General features: G+C 43.5%; 1 protein-coding gene across 1 annotated transcript; it reads left to right on the forward strand.

The window, feature by feature from the left end:
- The first annotated feature begins 8,439 nt into the window (after positions 1 to 8,439).
- On the forward strand, positions 8,440 to 15,094 carry LOC8027246 (juvenile hormone acid O-methyltransferase-like). The gene is made up of 3 exons (XM_040219646.1): positions 8,440 to 8,973; positions 12,020 to 12,179; positions 14,922 to 15,094. The coding sequence occupies exons 1-3, from the start codon at positions 8,440 to 8,442 to the stop codon at positions 15,092 to 15,094; spliced, it is 867 nt and encodes a 288-aa protein (XP_040075580.1).
- Positions 15,095 to 25,506: the final 10,412 nt, after the last annotated feature.

Genomic DNA, 25,506 nt, shown 5'->3' on the forward strand with positions numbered 1-25,506 from the left:
TTCAGTTTTGCCCACAGAAACAAACTGTTTACGGTTCGTGAGGTAAGAATCCAGCCACCTCAGAAGACATTCATTGTCAAGTACTTGCTTCAGCTTATGTAATGACTTCCTATGCGAAACTCTGTCAAACGCCTTAGCGAAATCTAGAAAAATAGTGTCAACCTGACCGTCATTGACGATGGCTGAGGCAAAGTTGCGGATCGTGTGAAGAAGTTGAGTCACTGTCGAGTATCCTCGTCGGAACCTGTGCTGTTCATCAACTAAGAAAGTTTCTGATTCTAGGAAAGTCATGATATGCTTAAAAATAAAATATTCGAGAACTTTCCTACACGTACTTAAAAGCGACAGTGGTCTATAGTTGCAAACACTCTTTTCCTCGCCACTCTTATATATCGGCACTACCTTAGCTATTTTCCAGTCTAGTGGCACCTCACCCGTTTTTAAACTGAAAAAGTAAATCCAAAAAAGAAACTTGGAACACCAATCAGCATACTTATGTAAAAAAGCATTAGGAATTTCGTCCGGGCCGCTCGACTTCCTCATGTCTAATCGCAAAATACTGCCGAAAATACCTTCTACTAAGACCACCAAGTCACCGATCCCACAATTTTTATAAGTAAATGACGGCAAAACAGAGTTGTCGACTGTGTACACAGAAGAAAAAAAGTAATTGAACTCGCTTGCGATGCTCTCTTCATCAAAAATCGCCCTTCCGCTATGACTAAGCTCCTTAATCATCACACTCTTTTTTGTCAAGCGCGCCCAAAACTTTTTTCGGTTTTCCTTTAGGAAGTTGGGCATTGTGACACTAAAATAACAATATTTAGATGTGCGCACTAAGGTTCATAACTCGACGTAGATGCGGAAGCTTAAATTTTAAACTTGGTTGGAACCTTTCTAATCGATTTATTTTTCGTTTTAGATGTAAGATATCTCGCGTCACCCATGGACTGTTCTTCTTTCTTTTTGTTGAACGCTCCGGAACAAACTTCCCAATACATGTAAAAACAACCTGCTAGAAAAAGAGTCAAAGCTTATCCACCGAACAGTAAATCTGCCAAGAGCAACTTCTAAGAAGTCGAGAATATCGACATCGCTTGCCAGGGTGAAATCACGATAACGTTTAACCTCGGGCACTTTGTACGAATAATGCGGAGCAGGTAAGTCACACACAACTATTGCGTGGTCAGATACGCCATCCCCGATTAATACATCCAGAGCACTTCTGGCAACGACCTCAGATAAAAACACAAGATCAAGTAATGACTCGCAACCGTTTGACACGCGCGTGGGGCATTTGACCACTTGGCTTAAATTATTGCTAAAATCAATATCACAAGCGGTCTTGAATGTTCGCAGCTTGCTTTGGGCATCACGCTGTCCCAGTCTCTCGTTACACAGGATGGAGGTCCTTTCCCAAAGAATGGAACACGAATGACAGAAACCAATCTGTTTTGCTAGCTTCGATTTTTGCGAGTTGTGTCTAACATTCCTCCTGTGTTATGTAAGACGGTCATTCATACACCGCCCGGTCTACCCCACATAACACAATCCGCAGTCCAAATTTCTTATAAACCACTTCCGTGACACAACTCACCGAAAGATTGCTGTGCTTCTTTCCACAGCAGCTCCCAGGCTGAAATCCAAAAGGTGTGAGTTTACTTAACCTGAGGTTCGTCCTAAAAAGCACGCTCACATTCAATTTCGCACCTAAAGCTTTCACACTGTGTGAGAAACCATGAAAGTATGGAACCACCGAAAGATTTGTCTTCTTTTGGGCCTGCTCACTTCTCTTCGAAAGGCCCACCAGTTGTCCCCCGTGCTCGAACCAATCAAACCCAAGTTGTGAGGAGCAAATTTTAGACTTTCGATTTGAAGTTCAAGGGTATTTCCGACACGATCGAGAACATGACTTCTCCAGCTCATTGCCGAATAATGATTTTACTACCACTTTTTTACGAGCTTAGATTGAAAACTCTGTGCAGACTGCACTCGCTTTGCCAGTTGCTTTACATAAGTTTAACAAAACGCATCCTCGGTTATTGACTGTAAATTTCGCCTTTTAAAACTTTTGCTTTTTAACGCACGCAAAGCCTAAATTCAACAAAAGCCTGCTCACGTTATGGGGAAGTAGATATCTATTGTATAGCATATTTCGCAACATATGTCGGCAAAAACTTTTTTTTAAGAAAAAGCACTGTTAAAATGGGCAGGCATTATTTTCAATGCTAATAACCCGTATTTATATTGAGTTTTCGTCCATCGGTAGCAGAATTAAATGATCGCCACATGACTTCACAGGACGAAGTGGGGAGAGGGTCATGGTGTGGGAATATTGCTCAAGCATCGAGCCTTTTTGCACAACCGCAGGTCCACACAACTTTAAGAGAACTGGACGTGTTGATGATTTTGTTCAGCTAATTGACGAGAAAGAGCAAGAAATTGTTCTTTGCAAAACTGACACCTTACACGATATATTAAGAACACTGCTGAAAAAGGCCCGTATTGAAAAAAATAATGATAACGCCTCAAAGTTATCTGGTATGACACCAATTAAACTACTTCACAGCTCATGTGAGTTTGCCTCCAAAGGATGCGAGAGCCCGAACAAAAAATTCCCTACGGAACTGTTGGAAGGCGTTTTCAAATCACTGCAGAGCCGCCACTTGTCTTAATTACTATTACAAGCCTTTTGCACGTAACAAAAAAAGCTATCGATTAGAATTACAATTATTCTTAATTAAACCTACTCAACTCCTCAGTGAACCACTTTTGGTAGACCATCCCTCTGTTGTAGGAGTGGCTTGAGGATCCCTTGGTAGCAAACTTGTGGAACCATAGGACAATATTGGGCAGAGAATGGAAAACCTTCCTTGTACGAATTTTGGGGGCAAAAGAAAATTCGCTGTAGGCAAAAGTAGCGATGTTTTGGGAGGACAATCTAGGTCACAGAATTCAAAAGTAACTCCAATTCGTGACTTTTCTGTTTTTATTTTTTTAAGCCAGTAAAGGGTCTCATTTAGTAAATAGGGTTAAGTGTACACACCGTGTACCCTAACCCTATTTATAGCGTCCACGGCGCAAGGTAAGTCACAATGTGCTGGCATTTTTATAGCCCAACAGCTATAAATGCACCGTAAAACATGACATTGTTCCACTCTGATCAGCTCGGTTTACACTTAAAAGCACGAAATATGTTGCAATCAGTGTGTCGAACCGAAAAAAATACGGGTTCGGTTACGGTTCAGGTTCAGGTAAATTTATTTTGTTCCGGTTCAGTTCCGGTTCGATTAATTCGATCCGTGAACCGGTTCGCGAACCGGTTCGGGGCGCTGAACCGGTTCGCGAACCGGTTCGGAAATTATAAATGACAAATTGCAACATCAAAATAAATTACAAATAAAACATCTGAAATCAGCACATACGAAACGGGATACATCGTAGTGTAAGGCTCAGGGATTTCTACCAGGAATGGTTTCTTTATGTGCACTCAAAGGTTACCACACCGACGTTTACGCATTCGGACTTCACCTAATTGGGTGCGACGCAGTAGCTGTAAAATCCGCGACCTCCTTAAAAACCCACTTACAAGTAGAACTCGCTAACTATCCCGCCACCTCGGCGTGTAAGCAATTGAAGGAACAGTGGGGAGAAAATACAGCTTTCTTTATTTGAACTAGCCTTCGGTAACTCAAATTAGACCCTTAAAAAAGTTTTCATTAAACAAGATACGGAATATGACAAACACTTCACCGAACGCAACACCAGAAGGACGTAATAGGATAAATATTAAAATAGAAGAGTTCGCTGTCTCACAAATATGTTAGCTTCTAAGTGCCTAAACGAAACCGAATGCATTATTATCAAACTCCACAGCCTTTTCTTTTCTCATTCCGATGGAAGCAAGCTTCAAGAACTCACGCGTTCTAGAAACGTGTTATGAAATGAGCACACAGCAGCATTTAGGATTTACGAGATTGTAAAAAAAAAAAATCCCGTGACGCGATTTTTTTTTTTTTTGCACAGCCTTCCAATTCTTTTTCTTCCGTGCAAGCCGCGACCAGCGCAATACTGGTTCCTATGTCAAGATTCATGGATGCAGCGTTTGTCAAGATTCATGGATGAAGCGTTTATATTCCTAAGACTGAGTGGAGAAGAAAACTATGTAAGCGAGGTTTGTGTCAGTTGACGGCACTTAAAAAACAAATGGCATTGAGAGCACATTCATTGTCAACAGCGCGTGGCCGAACCGTTTTCACATGAGCCGGTAACCGTTATTTTTTTTCGGTTCAGTTCCGGTTCGGGTTCATCGCGATAACAATATAACGGTTCGGGTTCGGGTTCAGTTCCGGAAAAAATACCGGTTCGGTTCCGGTTTTCGGTTCGGTTCGGTTCCGGTTCGACACCCTGGTTGCAATATGAGTGCAGAAATATCGTTAAACTATGACACATAGAAAGTTCAATTCACGCAAACGAATCGTGATGTTGGGCTTCCTTCTGGTAAAATCATACATAGAGCGAAATTCGCAGATTATATGGAGTTATGAAACCTTATGTATCTCATTTTGTGACACCAGAAGCGGGCACTTTATTTGGTAAAAACATTTTCTTTGCAAATTTGTTTAGTGCAGTTTTTTATATCACACATTAGCGTTGTCAGGAGCTCCCGAGTTTTATTACCCGGTGTGCGTGGCCCGAGCACGATCTCCTTGTTTAGACAAAAAACATTCCCAACGTGAGTTTTTAAAAAACTACGCTCGGGCAAATATGGAAGTTATGAATATCTCGCTAAACGTATTTTTACAAGAATTTTTGCCTCATTATTATGATCGCTCCGTCGAAGAAAATTTTACCCTATTCAAACGCGAATTTGGAATGTGGTGTCAACCAACATTCCTAAAATCAGTATCGCATCCAACCATCTCTCACCCTGGTTCACAAATTCCCTCAAACGTATGTTGAACAAAAAGAAGAGGTTGTTTCAAAAAGCAAAAAGAACTAACAGAGACGGTGATTGGCTCGCACATAGTCTTTGGTCAAAAAATATAAAAAAGGAAATTATAAAGGCAAAAAAAGAGTTTTTCGGAGTCAAACTGACACATATGTTAAGAAACGATCCTCGTAAGTTCTGGAAAGTATTAAATCCTAGTGAAAATCGAAGTAATTTGTTGTTCACAAACCAAGAGGGTGACTGCCTGTCCGATAGCGATGCGGGTCATATACTGAATAGCTTTTTCTCGACGGTATTTACTCAAGAATCAATCCCGCTTCCTTCGCCACCGGTGTCTCAATTTGCACCCACGTCACCCATTTTATTCACAAGTAACGGCATTGCTAAACTTATTGATAAACTACCGTCTCACTGCGCCACCTGCGATGATGCCATATCTTCAAAGATTCTAAAAATATTAAACCACTCGGCCTCTGTTCTTTTATCTCGGCTATTTCAGCAAAGTCTCGATACTCGCACTGTTCCAACTGCCTGGGGTTTCGCTATCGTCAAACCAATCTTAAAATCTGGTATCAAGTCTGACCCTTCCAATTATCGGCCTATCTCCCTCACTAGCGTTTCGTGCAAGATCATGGAACACGCCATTTTTTCAGCTATTATGTCCCGCCTCGACGACAATAACTTCCTTTTTTTTCAAATCAGCACGGCTTTAGACAAAATTGCTCATGCAATGCTCAACTATTTGAATTCATCACAGATTTGCACTCATGCTGGCACCCAGACTGATGTTATCTTCATCGACTTTGCAAAGGCATTTGATACAGTTCCTCATTGTCGCCTACTTGTAAAATTGTCCCATCTTCAAATAGACCCATCTATCGTGGAATGGATTGCAGCGCTTTTGCGTGGTAGAACCCAATCAGTAAAGTTAAACGATACCCTTTCCCTTCCCGTGACATCAGGCGTTCCTCAGGGTAGCGTAATCGGTCCCCTTTTGTTTTTAATTTATATCAATGATCTCCCATCCACCTTATCATCAACAATCAGGTTGTTTGCAGACGATTGTGTTTTATATCGAAAAATAAGTAGTCCAAATGACAGTTGTGCTCTGCAAATTGGCCTTGACAAAATTAGTAATTGGTGCTTAAAATGGCAGCTTACATTAACATAAAAAAATGCCGGCTAATGAGAGTTACCAAAAAAACTAATGTGATATTGACCCAGTACAGCCTCCTCTCTCTCGAACTAGAAGTTGCCACGTCGTAAAAATATCTAGGTGTCCATTTCACATCCAGCTTAACTTGGAACGAGCACATTAATCACATCATATTAAGCGCATCTAGAAAACTCGGTTTTCTAAGGCGTACGCTGTACCAGGCACCCCAAGAGACACGCCTGCTTGCCTATAAAACTGTAATTTTACCGAAACTAAAATATGCAAATATAATCTGGAGCCCGGACCAAAATTACCTTGTTAAAAATCTTGAGGCCTTGCTAAGTAAAGCCGCCCGTTTTATTTCTGGAAATTACGCTTATCAAACCAGTGCCACGAGTTTAAAACAAAATCTGGGTCTGTCATGTTTGGAGATAAGAAGGAAAATTTCACACTTGTGCTTTTTTCATCGAATTTATTACAGTGACCCTATTTTCAGACAAACTTTCTGTAGGCCTGCAACCCATATTTCGGCCCGTTGTGATAACACCCAGAAAGTGAAACCTTTTGCATCACGCACTAATCTATTCCTCTCATCTCCGTTAGTTTTGTGTATTTCAAATTGGAACGCACTCCCAGACTGTGGCAACTGAACGCGACGAGTTGTTGTTTAGAAAGAAATGTCGCGAATTATTGTTGAATTAGGTTTCCAAAATGATAATCTGTTTTCGGTTTGAATGTTCTTGGCATTGTGTATATTACTTGAGCCAATCAAGGGTCCCTCTGATGTTGTTCTTTCTTTTTTGATTGTTTCTGAACACCAAGTTTTATATGTATTATGCTTTTGTATGATTGTTTCCCCAGAATCCTCGGGTTTGATAGTTTTTGAACCCAAAAGTTTATATGTATTGTGCTCTGTATGATTTTTTCCCAAATCCTCGCTCATGTAATACGTCCGAAAGGTTGTGTTTGAGCAACAATAAATGCAATGAAATTAAATGAAATGATATTTTACAGCGGCTATCTTCGTGTGCAACAAGTGAGTGATGATAGAGACTTTCTTTCAAGAAACTTTGTACATTCTACATCCGTTCTCTTCACAAGTGTGATAAAGATATGAAGGTCCTTTGTATGCGCATTATTTTAAGGTAAATTATAGGAAGAGTTTATAATGATAATGGAGTAGCCGGCAGCATGTTACAGTCCTCAACAGCTGCATTTATTCGATTTTATTGGATATAATTAAATAAGGAAGTAATCCGTCTTGTATAAATTCTAATAGTCACAGCAAAAAATGAGATACATTATCGGACCCCAATATATCCTTGTGTATCCTGCACTCAATCAAAACTTATGTGAAAGTCCTGACTATATCCTTATCATTAGCTTTTCCGCATCGCCTGTCTTCGGCCTGCTTCACAAGTAGTAACTTTAGCGCATCCCTTGGCTTTCCAGGTGGTTCAAGGGATCAATATTTGATGAATTTAAGATTTTTCGATTACGTTTAGAAGGTTTCTAATTTGAACTATATGTTTCTTTCTAATAGTTAAAAAGGTTAATATTATATTGTTAAATGTTTTATTTATTTATTTTCTTGCGATCTATGACGTCCGCCGTTCCTGGCACTTTGTTCACGAAAAGAGCTTTTTTTTTCCCTATCCAAACAACTAGTTTTACGTTTGAAAGTTTTTGCAGATACATCCGGTATAGTAAGCAAACTTTACGAAAACTCCTAAGGTACAATGCTCCAAATAAACCACCGGAACGGCCAATATATCAAATGTCTTACTTTTTTAAATCTCTAGTATCAGAACTAAAAAAACACAAAAAGGTTTATAATTAAAAAAATAATAGCAAGCGCAAGATGTATGTCTAAGAAAAAATACCGAGGGTTTTTGTTTTACATTATTCTGATCAGCCGACACAACTTGGCACATCATTCCTTGCTCTTCCTTATGATTCAACCGGATATAAGAAGAAAGTTGATATCTTTTAATACCGGTTTTGTTCATGAGAAACTTGGGAATATTCCAGATATGTATATGAAGCAAATCAATAAAGCTACCCCGACACGTGTTTGATTTCGAAGGAAACCAACCAGTAACTTTTTAACGCATATGGATCATCCGAGGATGTTGAACGCGTAACCCGAATCCGCTTGCACACCTGCCGATGCCAAGCATCCTAGAGACAAGCATATGTTCTGACGTTGCACGACATCCTTTTTGCGGAGTTACAGTCCGTGATCGCATCCAGCGTTCAGTTCTTTTCGGGCTCTCTGGCCGTAACGCACCGAATAAGAATCTCTCGTCATTCCTGCCCTGAATCTGTCTCGATGGCAAACACCGAACCTACCGAATACACGCTGACGCCAGAGCTGTACGTTAACGTAACTGCGGCGCATTGGTTTTCGCTCTCTGCCGATGTGCTGCGCTCCGTTCAAGGGTCGTTCCCGAGCGGCCCGACCGAGGACCAGCAGTTCCTGGACCTTGGTTGCGGCCCCGGGAACATCACGCGCGACGTGCTGCTGCCCCAGTGTCCACCGTGCCGAAGGCTCGTCGCCGTCGACTCGTCCGAGGACATGCTGAAATATGCGAGGGAGCGTTTCTCCCACCCCAAGATCGTCTACGACACCCTCGACATTGTGTCTGACGACCTGTCAGAATTCGTGGGGCGGTACGGCCTCTTCGACCGCATCTACGCGCTCCACCTCCTCAACTGGCTGAAGGACCAGGAGCAGGCGCTCAAGAACATTACCAAGCTGATGAAGCCGGGAGGAGAGGCACTGTTTACTTTCAGCGCCAGTACCCCGCAAATGAGATTTCGTAAGAAGTTGGCCGGAATGCCACGCTGGAGCAAGTACGCAAAGGTAAATGTTAATCAAAAAGAATGGGGCTATGTGCCTACGGTGGCTGAGTTCAAACTATACTTCAAAATGCGGTAACACTATGATGTTTCTTGTATGAAGGTCAGAATCCGCTGATTAAATTGAGACGGACATCGACCCGACACTCTGCGCTTGGTCATAGTACAACGGGCCCATCTAGCTTCTCTTTCCTAAACGCTAATATCTCTTTCCTGGCATCTCAATGGCCGACTCCCACTGAACCTGAGTGGACCCCCGTATCTATTCAACGATCTCTTTTCAGGCCCCCTCTTTTTGCCTGGGAGGCAGTCTGAAGGACAGAGCAAAAAATAAAGATTAAACGGTATCCTAGGATGTGCTGTACCAGGCAGTTTTAACAATTCTCTACCTGTGCCCCCCCCCCCCAAAAAAAAAAGTTTTTCAGGGGTATTTATTTTTTTTAGTTTACAATCATCAAATCTTAGTTTTATAACTGCAGCAACTAAAGACACATTTGCGAAAATGTTCACTGCACTTTGTTTCTTGGTTTATTTTTTTACGTGTTTGTCTATGTAGGAGTGTAGCTCAAGAACACCATATGCAGGCGGTAGTTGATTGAGATGTTTGTTAGCACATATGCAGCTAAGATTGACGACGATGTCGAGCGAGATGAGCAAGCGCGACCGAGGCGATTCACTCAATTTAAGCGAAAGATGAAGAATTGAGAGTAGCATATTCACTTAAAAGCAAAGGGATAAAAACCTTCAAAAAGCGGCTAAGATTTTCACGCGCAACATTTGGAGAAATATTTTTTTTATTTCTTTATTAATTCAGTGATGTATTGACTTATTGATTTATCTATTTCTATACTGACTTTTTAGTTATTCAGTTCTCTGCTCATCTATAGATATGTACTGATTTATCTACTTGTTTATTTATTTGCTTATTTATGGCAAAATATTGCAGAAGTGGCACGATGTGGTTAGTATATTTCACTGTACACGAAGTTATACAAAAATCGGTAATGAATTGTGGAAAGAAGACAATAGCAATATGTAATGCATAATTATTCAGAAGTCTTTTTGTATTGCTTTCCACAAGTGTACAGTTTTTTCAGGAACTTTGCTCATCGAGTCTCTCCAAACTGAAGTAATCAAAATACTTCAGCTCTAACAAACTGATTACGAGATTAGAAGATTGAAAGGCAGCGTTACGCATTTACGACAAGGAAATCTGATCATCCTGGAGTAGCGATTCAATTACGTAATTTCATTGGTGTAATTTGCCCGTTACCTGGCAAGTTATTTGTACATAAGTTGTCCAATACATAATTTTTATATTACTATAGGTTAAATATGAATTTGCTTGAACAAGTGTGATATTTTTTCAATTTTACTAAATAAAATAAAACTACGGAAACAAAAGTTTCGCTTTCGTTTGGTCCTTATTGTGGCAGGTGCTACAAAAATAAACCATATTAAACGAATTTAAAAAAGGAAAGCTTAAAGGGGCGGTGCAATGATATTCACTTGGAATGTCTTTCATTTTACACGAGCTTACTGGCACTAGTGGGACTCAAGGATACCCGCACGCAACGCCGCTGACCAAGAAACTCCTTTGCTGCGCTGTAATTTCGAGGACAAAACCGAGTGTTTTCATTCATTCTCTCCTTCGCAAAACTTGATGACGTAGCTGGGCGGTAGCAGTACCGCCCAGTGACGATATTTGAATGCGGCTCATAGATTGGACCCGAGCATTGCGTGGGCACTCGATTTGGGCTCGTGATAATCTATAGCTCGAGAATCATTCGGGTACTGTCCTGTGTCAAATCGCTGCATTGACGAAAACAGCCGAACCATAACAATGTCTGGAACGCAGCGCGTGTCCTGTGCCTTGCCAACCCCAGCGCATGGCTATGATCAACATTGGCGGCATATAGTCGGCTCCAGATCACGTGGCCGCTTGTTCTGGCTGCGATTTGAGGGGGTGAACTTTGCTCGTTTTTCTTAATTTTTTTCTGCGGCTTCGATTGCGTGTGGTGAAAAACAAACGGGTATTTCACAGGTCATTAACGCCAGGGATCCGTTCTAAGCGGTATTTGCGTAAAATACAAAAATCGTTGCATCGCCCCTTTAAGCAGTTTTGTTTTTCTGCTACGCAAACTGAATAATATTTGTTTTCAATATCCAAATTTTACTTTTTCCTGCATGCTAATAATTATTCCTAAATTGGGAACAACTCTTAATAAAACGGCAAATCAGGATGATGCCAAAATCAGGAATGAAGTTTTCCTACACTTTCTAGTGGATTGACGCCACATGTACTACTTGCAGGCCGTGCAGGCAATTTTAAAATAAGTAGAGCATGGCACGCCAAGTTTATCTTCTGCTGGAATTAGCGTCTACGGCATTCTTTTCATAATTTCAAGCAACTTTACCAGAAAAAGTCCAACTATTCAAATTACGTCATCTGTCATCACATATTCAGTGGTGGTATAGATACATTCAGACTGAAAAAAGGGTAAGAAGAGAACATTTTAAGATACAATACTTTGGCAAAAAAAAAGAAAAATATATTTTCACCTTTTACTGCATACATACGAATTGCAGCTGGAACATAAACACACTTTAATTCCTGAAGAACGATCACTAGTAAGCGTCCCTCAGGGTAAATTTCCCTAAAAGAAGTAATTGGGACGTAACGACAGTACTTTCTCATATAATGCGTATTTGTTTGTAATGTGAAAAAATATATCTGTACCTAATCGTAATGAACTTCTCTGAAAAGGAAATAAGTGTAGTTCTTTTATATTGCATTTTAAGTGAACATAAGAAAGTGAGTTAACAAAATCTTTTGTAAGCTTGTCTGAGAATTAGTAAAATTGCTAACATAATCGCGTGGCTAATAACCAAAAACTAACTGCTCTCCTGGAAGCAAATGTTTACTTCATTTTTGTGTGTGGTGATAAAGTACCCTGAGCAAAGATATGACAAATTCGAGTTGCACATAAACTAGAAGCTGCAAGTACCTACTATTTTATATTTTTATTTTTTTCTTTATTTCTTTCCAGATTTGCGAAAATTGCACTCCTCCAACCGTGGACCTTTCTGGGAAAGAGGCCCTCGTCTCTTACATAACAGGCATTCTAAAAAACGCCAATTTGACTTTGTCTATGTGCGAAGTCCCAAGTGGCCAATACGAGCTCCTCGGAGACCTGGAACACTTAATCCGTAAACAATCATATGATGCCTCGTTCTGGCTATTCTGTTGTTAAGTCCGTTTAAATTCACAAATATGAAACTCATAAAAGGACGAGCAGCCTATGTCTTTCGACAGTTTCCTTCTGGGATCTCCCTTCGTGCTTCTATATCTGGCACCTTTGAGATTATTTAGTTTTTTTTTATTTTTTCTTCACCCACATTCTTGGATTTATGTATTTGTGAATACGCGGCGACTGTGTGAACGATTAGACGGGTAGGCTTTAAGTATGCTGAGAAATACACTTGAAGTTTGATTGTTAAAGAGTAAACTTCAACTCTTAGGAACCAAAACAAATTTCACGTAATATTTTTTTTAAATTTAGATCACACATAGAATTGAAAAACCCGCAGTTAAATTTACATTTTTTATTTGGAGACTTAAAAAGGGAGAGTCTTAAAATGACTGATATCTTTCACCGAGGAGAGACTATGTTCTTAATATCTGGTGCAACACCTTCCCTGGGGTATTTACCGTGTGTCACTCAGGAGTCACGCAAACACACACAATTAGAATTCTCATTTATATCTTAAAGGGACGGTGAACCGAAATTTGGATTTAAAAAAAACAATGCTGGAGATGTAGGCGGTATGCTACAATCCCAACAACACTACTAGTAAGGCGATATCTCAAATGCACGGCCGTATTTTTGAAAAAAGTGGTCTAGATTGAACCAGGTCGACCAGGCACGTGAGCGTCAAGATACCTAGTTTCCTCCTCTCTTCGGTTCGCTCCCTCAAGGCCGCGAGGCGGAGAAGACGCAAGGCCGTTCCCTCCCCTCGGAGAAACATGACGTGAACAATTCTGTCAAATGCCCCTCCTTTTGTTGAAAAATACGGTCACCCGTTCGAGATACTGCTATAGACCGACACGCGGGCTTGACGTCACGGAGCTGCGGCGGCGCTGCGATCGCGCCGGAGCCGGGGTGTGTGGGCAAAAGCGCGCACGTTTCGCATGGGCGTCATAGCATTTCAGCTTGCCGCAAAACTGTTTTACCGTTAATTGCACCGAGAGGTACTGCAAAAAGTAGCGGAGTGAGTTTCCAGAAGTTCCCTGCAGACTCTGAAAGGCATAGAAGGTAGATAATATCCGTGGATCGAAAAGAATGGTCGCCTCGCGCAACGACCGCTTGTGCGGCAAACACTTTCTTGAAGGCAAGTGCGGCTTCCATTTCAATCTCCGTCCCGAGGCTTGCTTATGTGCAGGGAAATAGTTGTCTGGTCGAGACCACCCGGATTTTGTTCCCATGGTGTTCGCGCACAAAGCACCGGCCAAGCGCTCGTCGGAGGCTCGCTACGCCCGTGCTACCCAGCAGAAGGGGATCGGCGACAAAACAGAAGTGTTGTAGGCATTACCGAAAAAAAGTAACGACATACGTTACTCGTTACTTGCAAATAAAAAATACGCGTTACTGACCTACCTTACCTGAAAATAAAAGGAACGCGTTTCCGCCACTGATAAAAAGTAACGCACGTTCCTTCTGCGTTACTTGTTTTTTTTAAATTATGATTTAACACATTTTACGGTTTTGACGATACAGGTCATATACCAAGAAACATTATGTTCATGCAGAAACTGAACATAATTACTTTATCTATTTTTACGGTTTCACCTAAATACGAGAAAAAACGCAAAGAAAAACATGGCTTGACGCCTAAAACACGGAAAAAATTTAAGTGTAATTTCTATAAGACATAGGAAGTAGTAACGAGTAACGTAACTACGTTACTTGAAATAGTAATATAAGTACGTTACCCGTTACTGTGTCGAAAAGGTAACGAGTAGGTTACTAGGTTACTGAAAAAAGTAACGCGTTACCAACAACGCCGTTACTAACTCTGTTACCGCCAAGACTGCAGAACGGACAAAGCGTTACTGCTTGTCATGCCTTGTGGTCATGAGGGTAGGAAAAATATCATACCTTGACTTGAAGACGCTGTGTGTATTTAATCAATTAATGATTACACACACTTCCGCAGACCCACAGGCTGCTGATCCCGCCGGCAGTGCGGAAACCGACTCGAAGTAATCGCAGACATCGAGAGACTTGTACGCCTGCACCCTGTTGGCCGTGAACTGGCTTGGCGAAAGAACTAAATAAACGACGACGTGAGCCTTCGATTTCCCTGGCAGCAACTTTACGTCGAAAGTCCAGCGGGCCTTGTTTACGGCGTACGGATCCTCGTAGGCAATGCCGTCCACGCCCAGTTTGTTTCGATACTGCTGCCGTTCAGGCTCGGGCAACGAGCTCAAATAGTCAAGCATAGCATACGATATACGTTGTGAGGAAATACGACGCACAAATGAAGATACAAGCGTCGCCACAACGTCAACAACGAGCGCACGCCATAGAACGCAATGGTGAAAACACGGAGAGCCAGACTGCTTTTGCCCACATGGCTACCGCGCATGCGCGGCCTTCCGACCGTGTTGGTAAACAGAGCCGCTCCGCGTGTCGGTCTATAAGAGGGATGTTTTGGTGTTTGTAGCATCCCGTTGCACGCTCTTGCCGCGTGTTTCGTGGAATCCAGATTTCGGTTCAGCATCCCTTTAAAGGAACAGGGTCGGTGTATGAACCCAGGAGTTTTTAGTTCTGTAACACTAGCGCCAGCTTTCGCCTCACTTTACCCGGGCTGCGGTGCCCTCAGAAGGTTCTGTATCGTACCCTTTACTAAACGATGTTTTTGCCTGTTCGAATTCTCCTCTTTCTGCAGAGGACTTGCTGGCCACAAACCCCATAAGAGCGTTCCTGACGAAGGAAGAAGAGTTGTTCCTTCTCCAAGACGCCACCGAAGAAGCAAAGCGACTATGGGCGGGGAAAGACACCGATGCTTCTCTCTTGGCGGTCAGCGCCTATGTGGTCCGCGCCTCTAAACCTAAACTCTGAACGCTGACATAAATCAAATGCCGATGCCGGCATTGCTGGTTGTACAAGGTGAATTAAAGTTTTGGGCATATAGGCGGAAGTTTCAATTGCTCTTAACTTTTTGGCAGATCTGCTTTCAGATTTATTGTGTTTGGACACAAATACGATACCGTTCAAATAAAGTTGTCAAAGTGATTGGTTTCAACGGATTTAAAACTTGAATAGAATGTAAATAAATATGGGTTCAATTTAAATTCAGGGCCTTTGGTCATCTACAACTTTAACAAAGTGAGCTCTCTAATACGAGGTCTTAGCCAGTAATTTGATTAATCCAATTAAGTCTATGGCGTCCCGTAATTTCACCAGGAAAACCGTTTCTCTGATTTGTGTCCGCAGGGTGGTTATCCAGCCGCCCGCGCCATACGCGATAAAATGATCGTTCTTTCACAGGATGGACCGGGAGGCCTAAGCAGGCTCAGAACCTCTGTTTCTCCTCCTGTCCAAGAGGTGGCGCTTCGGCGTACTCTGGTGTAAAGTCCCCCTATACTGGAAAAGTAGTGACAATCCTTGCCTACGCCGCCGAACTCTGCGGCAGGCCTCTGTATGACACGTTACCTTCCCCTAGCGCTCCATCCCATTGGCCGCCATGAATTACCCAGGAGATTTGGTCGTGTCTTGTCGCTGGCGCAGCCAGCGACAAGACACGATAAGGGCCTTTTTGTCTACAGATAAAGGCCTCTTTTGTCTGTTCGTGCGCTTGATCTCTTTGTGTGTAATGTATGTTCTCTCCATTTAGAACTGTTTTCAACAAAGTAGATTTTTGCGGAGAGTGTGGTTGGGGAGGGCTTCGTCGGTATATATAGGATGGTCGAGAAATAAACCAGCTTGCTGAGATTGACACGTCCCTTTCTGTGTCTGTTCCTTCTATTGAGAAGTTTTCAATTTCTTCCACCAGTCTCAGGTGTTATATGACATGACTCCTAACAATGTCTGACTGCTTGAGCGGTCTCATAAAAATTAACGAGGCTGGTTACACTGCAAAACTTGGCGTGAATAATCTGAAGGGCGGCGATCCATTCCACGTGGGCGACGCAGAACGGGCGCTAAAGCACGATGATATTTTGCTCGCTATTTTCAGTCGCGACGTCGCTCTGGCAGCAAAGTGTCGACAGTAGCTGAAATGGTCGACATCGACGCTGAAAATCGCACGCACAATCGGGCATTACAAGTTGGTGGCGGCCGCTGGTAACAATGATCAACATCTGTTTGAATCTACGGTTTAGACTGAGCCTACTTACCTTCAAACTAAAAAGTCTTTTTAGGCATGCACTTACATCTTATCGCAATTACCGGGTCAACGTTGGGTCTCCGGGCCCTGTCACTTGAACGAGCAGACGACGAAAACTAGACAAGTTTGAAAGAGCAGATGACAGTTCGAACGCATGCGCAATGAAGTGTTGACAAGAAGAACCGCGTCCCGCGTCAACAAACCCCATTGTAATGTAACGTCGTCGGGGTCTGTGCGAGTCTCCATACTCTTTTTCGAGTTGTAATTGTCGATTCTGCGTCCTCATAGCAATGTCTTACTACTTCAGTCCCCTCAACAAAATTATCAAGGCTCATTACGCCCCAAACCTTTGCGTAAATAATTTGACGTGCGGCGATTTCTTCAAGTGAACACCGCAGAATGGACGCCCAAACTATGATACGATTCTTCTCGCTATTTTCGGTCACGAGGTCGCTCGTGCTGCAAAAGTGCAGACGGTAGCGGCGATAATCGACGTCGATACTGAAAACCGGAAGTGGAAACAGACCAAGTGAATGAGGCGTAACAAGTCGGTGATGGCCGCTAGTGCCAATGATCTTCTATCTGCTGTTTACACCGAGCCTATTTAAAAGTCTTGCTTAAAAGTCTTTTGAGGCCTGCAATTACGTCTTATCGCAATCACCGGGTCAACAGTCGGTCTACGAGCCGCTTTTGTTTGAACGAGCAGACGACACTTCGAACAATCAGGTGACCGCTTGAACAATCAGGCGACCGCTTGAACTTGAGGACTCACTGAACCCGCGGGTGGCCCGCACAACATGGAGGTTTTCCCTCCTTCATCTTACAACAAAACAAATAAATCTGACGACCAGAAGTATCCGTAAATTCAGCCCAGTGTTTCCCTCACAAGCAATCGTAGTTCGAAAGCGTCTGGTTTGCCCTTTTCACGGTTACTATCCACGTTCTCCGACAAACGGAGGAGGAAAAAACACATAAAAACTGATGTTCAAATTTTTTTCAAGGCTTTTGGTACAACTCCCGCCGCGGCGTTTTCACGAGAAGGCAGGCTTTTATCTGGTTTCTTCCAAGAGAACACAGGAATGCATGTCTCGAGCGGTGGCTTCCGCCCACCGCCCCAGACCGGAAGTGCCGCGGCGTTGACGTAACAGAGTTGAGTTCGTGTATAAGGTACCTTACTCTAGTGGGGCTTGGAAAAAGCTCCGCGGTTATTGGACGTCAAAGGAACGTCGAGTGTGTGAAGCCCGTGTCTGACCACCGCACTCCTGCTCAGCCCACAACCTACTGGCAACTGTTTGAGGGAACGGGATGTAGTAGTAGTAGTAGATTGGGGTTTTGTGGCGCAAAAGCAACTAAGGCTATGATGCGCCAAGAAATGATACTATTGCAGAAGAGGGTTTTGAAGAAAAAAGAGCTTTAGTAGCTGGTAATTTCAAAAATGCATAAAATAGGACTAGTACCTTATATTATACATAATACTACAATTTGTGTAAAAGATCAATACTTTTTAAAAACTTAAAAACCTGGGTGGGTGGGAGTAGTGGCTAATTTCCAAGCAACACACATAGGTGTAGAGGAATATGCTCTTTGTAGAGCTGGGAGAAGTAATGGCGGCGTTTATCATCATGCGCAGGGCATTCGAGAAGGATATGCAAGACACTCAAAGGTTGCCGGCAATGCTCACATTCCGGAGGGTCCTCCCCACGCAAAAGGTGTCCATGCGTCAACCGCGTGTGTCCAATGCGTAGACGACAGAGGACTACCTCATAAAACCTGTCTCTGTGCCTAGCACTTTCCCATTCACTAAGAAAAGGTTTAATCATGTGCAGTTTGTTGGACACCTGTAGGCTCCATTCTGTTTGCCACTGAGCTTTAAGATGACATTTGACTAGGGCATAGTAATCTCTAAATGGGATGCCACTAATGTCCACAGTACGGGTGCCACAAGTGCCCGCAGCACGATCTACCTCCTTATTCCCTGGGATTCCGACATGGCTTGGCACCCAGCAGAATAGAACATTACATCGCTTCCTGGTCGCTGCTACTATTTTGCTTTGTAATAAAACAATGAGTGCATTCTTTGGGGTTTCAAGAGAAATCAGAGCCCGTAACGCACTCAACGAATCTGTATATACAACTGACCGGGAGTTACGTGTTTGGATGGTGGGATCTATTGCAAGCAGAAGGCCGCACAGCTCAGCAGTGAAAACTGTCGCAAACGAATTTAGCCTACGAACACTTCTCACTGATGGGCCGATCATGGCACAGCCAACAAATGATTCCGTTTTTCTGCCGTCTGTGTAATAATGTGAATGAGAATCATGCTGCTTCTGGAGTTCGTAAAATTCTTGTCGCATGACCTCGGATGGGGTATCCTTTTTATTAAACTGTGTTAGTGACAAATCGCAACGTATGCAGCTGAAATCCCATGGTGCCACCGTCTTTGGAACTGCGGCAACTGGAAGCTTACTGTCTATCCCAACTGACTCTGCCACATTCCTATTTCTCATCGCTAATGGAGGAATAATGCTAGGCTTGTTTTCGAATGTCCTTTGAAATTTCGTGCCCTCCACTGCCTCCCGGGCTGGATGCTGAGCTACTGATCGTATCCTTAATGAATACATAAATCCTAAGGAGAATCGCCGTCTGTCGAGGGACATCTCATTTCCCTCAGCGTAGAGACTGAGCACAGGCGACGTTCTGAAGGCACCTATTGCCAAGCGAAGTCCCTGATGATGGATGGGATCAAGTGCCTTAAGAGCTGATGGCCTAGCAGATCCGTACACAAAGCTGCCATAGTCCAGGCGTGAGCGGATTACCGAGCGATAGATTCGCAAAAGACACAGACGGTCAGAGCCCCATGTTTTGTGGGACAAGACTTTAAGGAGGTTCAGTGATTTCTGGCATTTTAACTTCAGACTTTTTATATGAGGCACAAACGAAAGCTTACGGTTGAAAGTGAAACCCAGAAACTTGTGATCGACTTTCACCGGGATAGGGGTCTGTCGCATATATAGAGAAGGAACCGCAGAGACTCCCCGTATACGGGAGTAACAGACAGTAACCGTCTTTTCCGGAGAGAAACTAAAGCCGTTTTCATCCGCCCACTTTAGGAGATTGTCGATGGCAACTTGAAGCCTCCGTTCACAAATAGAAAGATTGCACGATGAAACAGAGATTTGAAGGTCATCAACATAGAGTGCGTATTGCAAAAAGGAAGGTAGGGAACGGGCTATTGAGTTCATCTTTACCAAAAAGAGAGTAACGCTGAGGACTCCCCCTTGAGGGACCCCAGTCTCCTGGACTAATTCTTTAGAGAAAGATGCTCCTAGCTTCACCAAAAAGGTTCGATTAGAAAGGTAGCTATTGATGGTAGCAAGCATCCTACCTCGTATCCCAACTTCATGCAAATCACGGAGGATTCCATGGCGCCATGCTGTGTCATATGCCTTCTCCATATCAAAAAACACTGACACGCACAACTGTCTGTTCACGTAAGCTTCACGAATTACGGTCTCAAGACGAACCAGATGTTCAACTGTAGAACGATAGGAACGAAACCCACATTGATTCCTATCCAATATGTTCTCTTTTTCTAAATAGTACATAAGTCTTTTGTTCACAATACGCTCAAAAGTCTTGCTCAAACAGCTAGTAAGGGCGATAGGGCGATAGCTTGAACCAGAGGAAGGATCCTTACCAGGTTTTAAAAGAGGAACAACCATGGCTACCTTCCATGCCGAAGGAAATTTGCCCTCGTGCCATATGCGATTAAAAAGGTACAGAATAAGAAATAATGTAGAAGGATGAAGATGTGTTAACATCTGGTAGTGTATGCCATCAGGTCCTGCAGCTGAAGGCTTAGTTAAGTGAAGGACCATTTCGAGTTCACGCATCGTAAGAGGTAGATTGTAGTCTTCATGGGCGGCACCTGCAGTTTTCACAGGATGTGATTCTGCACGTGCTTTGTATGCGAGAAATGCAGATGAATAATGTTCGGAGCTCGATACAAGATCAAAATGCTCACCGAGAAGATCTGCTTGCTCCTTTAGACTTTCCGGACAAGTGCCATTGTAGCAAAGGAGTGGGACTGAGAAAGCATGATATCTCCCTTCAATGCGATAAATTTTGTCCCAGACTTCTTTGACTGTTGCACTACTATTAATGGAAGAGGCATACCCCTGGAAGTCTTTACGCTTTGACTGTTGTCGGATGTACCTTGCCTGAACTTTCATTTGCTTAAAGCAGCGGAGGTTGCTTTGCGTGGGGTAACGTCGAAAGATACCCCAGGCTCTGTTTTGTTTTTTCCGTGACTCAGTACACTCTTCATTCCACCACGGCTTGGGTCGCCGCGGGAGATGCGTAGAAGTCCTAGGAATAGCAAGCTCTGCAGCTTGAAGAATAAAATTACTTAGCAACTCTGTAACTTGGTCGACAGAAAGTTCATCAAGTGATGTGCATGCAAGTTGTGTCGCTTCAGTGAAAAGAGACCAATTCGCTTTCTCAAACTTCCAACGGACAGTTCGCGTTGGCATGCACTTTGGAGGAATGGTGTTCTTTAAGAAAATAGGAAAGTGATCGCTTCCATATGGGTTAGTGCCTGCTGCCCACGTAAAAGAGGTAAAAATGGATGCACTACCGATGGAAAGATCAATGCATGAGGACGATAATGATGATGGGCTAAAATAGGTTGGTTCTCCAGTGTTAAAAAGGCAAAGTGCATACGACATTAAAATTGACTCAATCATTCGACCACGGGCGTCAACGTGGTCGCTACCCCACAGACCGTTGTGGGCACTAAAATCTCCAAGTAAAAGAAAGGGCTCCGGGAGTTGGAGTAAAAGATCATTAAAATCATTTGTTGAAAAAGTAAAAGAAGGAGGAATGTACAAGGAACAAACAGTCACTACTTTGTGAAGGAGGAGACGCACCGCTACTGCCTCTAGCGCAGTATTAAGAGTGATTTCAGAACAGGGAAGGTGCTTTGGGACAATCACTGCAACTCCTCCTGCAGAAATTCACGCATCCTCTCGGTCTTTTCTAAAAATATGGTAGCGTCTAAGAAAGTTAGTATGCTTTGAACTGAGATGCGTTTCTTGTAAACATAAAGCTTGCGAGCGGTGCTGCTCCAGGAGGAACTCGATATCATCAAAGTTCCTCAGTAGAGCTCGGCAATTCCACTGGATGATCGCCGTCATTCTTTATAGAAATTCAACTATCAGGGGAGTGATAGAAAAAAACGGGTGATTATGTGATGCTTCATTTAGGAGGAAAAACTGGTGTTTTCCCTTTATGTTTTGGTTTCTGGGTCTGCCACTCCATATCCTCTGGTTCTGGCTCTGGGGCAGAAAGGTCGCCTGTCTCTACAGTTTTTTCTGCTTCTAGGGACTTCTTGGCAGGCCTACCGGAGGCCTTAGAGTTGTCTACCGATCGTAAGGGCAACCCACGGCCCCTGCATTGACCTGATGGGGCAGCAGTCGACGTGCTAGGTCGGCCCACAGTCCCGCCGGTATCGTCTGTTGCACGTGGCATGTGCTGCCTCCTAGACGGGGAAGTTCTCCCCGGGGAGGAGGAGCGAGACGCTCGCTCCGTCGCCTGAGGGGAGGGACCAGGAGGCAGGGACGAAGGCGTGACCTCCGTTGCTGCTGCGGCTCCTATGTCCTTGATGTGACTAGGTGGCTCTGCTGCTTTCGCAGCTGAGATAGAATGCCCAGGAAGCGCAAGCTTTAGCCTGGGCGTAGAGGACTGCAGTGGCTTCCCGTGGTCTGAAAAAGACACCTGGGTCGCCACTGATACCTTAGACGGTGCAGGTCCTCTGCTGGACACCGCCTCGGCAAAAGAGCCTCTCTGAAAAGCAGAGAGGCGGCGCTTTGCATCCTGGTAGGAAATGTTTTCTTTCACCTTGAGAACAAGTATTTCTTTTTCCTTTTTAAAGTGGTTACATGATCGAGAGTAGGCAGGATGGTCAGCATTGCAGTTTGCACATTTATAGTCAAGGTTGCAGTCATCAGCGGTATGGTCAATTCCGCTGCACCTGGCACAGGTCTCACGGTCACGGCACGCTCGTGAACCGTGACCGTACCGCTGGCAGCGAAAGCAACGTAGCGGGTTTGGGACATATGGCCGCACTTTGCAGTTGATATAACCCGCCTTTACAGTAGGGGCAGCGAGTTTTTCTCGAATGTTAGTATTACATGTTTGGTGGGCCGTTCCTCATCATCCTTACGAATTTTAATTCCTTTTGCGGCCACGACACCTTGAGTGCTTAGACCCTCCACGATTTCCTCTTCCGGACTGGTTACAAGGTCATCCTCTGATATCACACCGCGAATGGTGTTTAACGTACGGTGTGCAGATGCAGTCACTTTGAGGTCATGTATCATTTTCAGATTAAGCAAAGCAGGTGCCTGATATCTTTCATAAATCTCGACAAGAAGGTCACCGGAAAAAAGCTTCTTTGCTTCATATTTTACCCCGAGCGTGTTTTGGAGAGTTTTGGTGACAAGGAATGGAGATAATTTTGACAGCGGCTTAGAAGTGTTGTCGGAGTGTAAGGCGAAAAATCTTGTAAAGTGTTCGTCTGAGTTGTCTAGTTTTAGAAATGTTGAAAGTGCTTCGGTCCGGCCTCTTTTCGGAGGCCGATCAGGTTGTTTCAGCTTGGAACCCATAAGAGGGGAATGGTGTTCGGAAACTGTGGTGCACCGCCCACCACCGAGCCCAACAAGGGAATAGGTAACGCTTCATAACAAGATGGGCTTGGCTGAAGACGTTACTCTATTAGTGCTGCCAAGTTTCTATAACCAAGTGTGGTTTTGGACAAGAGGTCGTTCGCCACCCAAGGTTAGCCCTTGCCGCCAAAGGAGTTGAAAAAAGGAACGAAGAGAAATGAGATGAGTGAAAAGGAGGAGCAGACAAAAGTGAAAGTAGAGAGGGGATAGTAGAAGTGGCGACTAGACTGAATCATCCTGGCCGGGCCTTACCAGGACTCCCGTCTACGAGAAGCGGGGGCCGAAGTGGTGTATTGCATCACCCGGGGGGCCCCGAAGGGTCCAAACCTACCCCGGGCTCGGCTCAACCACCAGGATGCCCTTTTCTCCGGACACGGGAAAGCCACGCACAGCCATACGTGGGCGGGCGAACCCGCATGGCTCGGGGTCCGTGGAGACGCCACTCTCCAAACACCTGCTTTCACAGGTGCCCCCTGCGGGGAGAGGGAACGGGATCTCGGGCGGACACGGAGTTCAGGCCTGCATTGTGTATAGTCATGATTTAAACCCTGGGACTGGTAAGGACACATTTACACAAAGCAGAAGAAACAAGAGTAAAAACTGCGTTTCAAACTTAGCTGAGTTGAGTATGAGACGTTGTCTGTCCGTTTTCTTTCAGTACCATGTACTTTGTCTTCAAGTGTTCTTACCAGTTTCATTGTTTATACATCATGATTAACACGCATTAGCACGCCCGCACATTGACCTTATTTGTAAATTGTCTTGGCACCGATATTACGTCTGTTTAATTGTGGTGTTTGTAATATGTGTGTAGTGTTTTGTGGCGCGTAATAAACAAGAGCGGAATTTCGCTTCTTCAGCCGAAGTGTCCTCGGTGTGCTTATGTACGACACCAGGTCGGCGGACCACGTGAGACTGGCTTACCGGCGGCGGACGCATTTTCACACAAGCTCCATTCCTGATAGTTCACTTCGAAAATAATTACAGAGACAGTATGTTAGAAACAATTTACCAAATATTCTGGTGCATTACGTATCCCTTATAGTTATTTGGTATTTTATTGCTTAGTTGTTATTTGTCTGTAGACGCCTAAATTCGTAAACGTCCTGCGGCACAATCAAGATTCGTTTCATAATTAACGGCAGAAAAATCATTCAACAAAACCAAGTGTTGTGAAACTCATGTCAGGTGGAATAAAAGCTAGGGTTTTGAACATAACCTAGGCAAAAACCACACACCGGTAAAACAAAATTGTTTTCTGCGTCCAGATTTAAATTGAAATGCCATAGCTTTTTTTGTTTTCTTTCTGAAGTGAAACCGAGAAACAAATATCTTTGCGATATTCGGTTTAAACACAAACAACTGGGCATGTAGAACGTATAATTTTTTAAATAATCTTGTTTTCAAGGGCCGTCTTTAAGCCTCGGAAACTCAGCCGAAGGACAACAGAGACGAAGTGTCTTTGAGAGCTTTCACAGGCTTTTCAGTGAATGTGAACATTTCTCGGCCCGTTTAATTCATTTATGCGACCGGTCTCGCTAAGAGACGTCATAATATTTATTGTTACCGGCCCTTACAATAAGTATGAGTGTTTCGTTTAGAACTAAAAACTAACATGAATCACCCTGAGTCACGGCTAAACCGCGCTTATAGGCGGAAAAGCACCATCATTCAGAACTTCACGCATTTGCATAGGGCGCCATAGGGAATAGGGCGACCGTCGTCAGCGTGGAATAAGCTTTCTCGACACTCGAATTTATTTTATCGGCTGACGCTCGAGCTCGAAACATGCTCATTATTTTCACTCAAGTTATTATTATTTTTTTTTCTGCTTCACCGGCCTAATATTTAACATTTCACATTAACATATCTTACTGTCTTCTGTTATTGTATTAACGTGTGAAAATAAAACAGTTGATGCGTTTTATTAAAATATATAAACAGTACCTGGCCGTCAAGCCAACCTCGTGCTGACCTTCATCACTAGGTTCCCTTACATCAATCATGTTTAAAAAACACATTTGCCCATTTTAGAGCAGAGCGAACGCCTGACACCGGTAGACCACTCGGGGAACAACCGAGCGGTATACTGTCGATCGTGTAATATTAGGGGTGCCATAGCTAATTCAAAAACAACTTTCTCTGAGAGCACTGACAGTCGACCATGTGGTAAGACAAGCTGCTAGGGCTGTAAGCGCGTGACGCCGACAGGCAACGCAGAGAGAACCAATTCCAACTTTACCTACAAAATTTACGGTAACCTGCGATACTAGTAACGTTATTTTTTCGAAATTTTCATGATTTGAGCATAACCGCAGATAAAGGGGGCAGACAGATATTATATTTTTAGATTTCGCTAAAGCTTTTGACCGCGTATCGCACCCGAAATTGTTGTACAAGCTTAGTCACGTTCTTAAGAA

This window comes from Ixodes scapularis, unplaced genomic scaffold (genome assembly GCF_016920785.2).
Source record: "Ixodes scapularis isolate PalLabHiFi unplaced genomic scaffold, ASM1692078v2 PGA_scaffold10__122_contigs__length_95168666, whole genome shotgun sequence".
Taxonomy (NCBI): Eukaryota; Metazoa; Arthropoda; class Arachnida; order Ixodida; family Ixodidae; genus Ixodes; species Ixodes scapularis.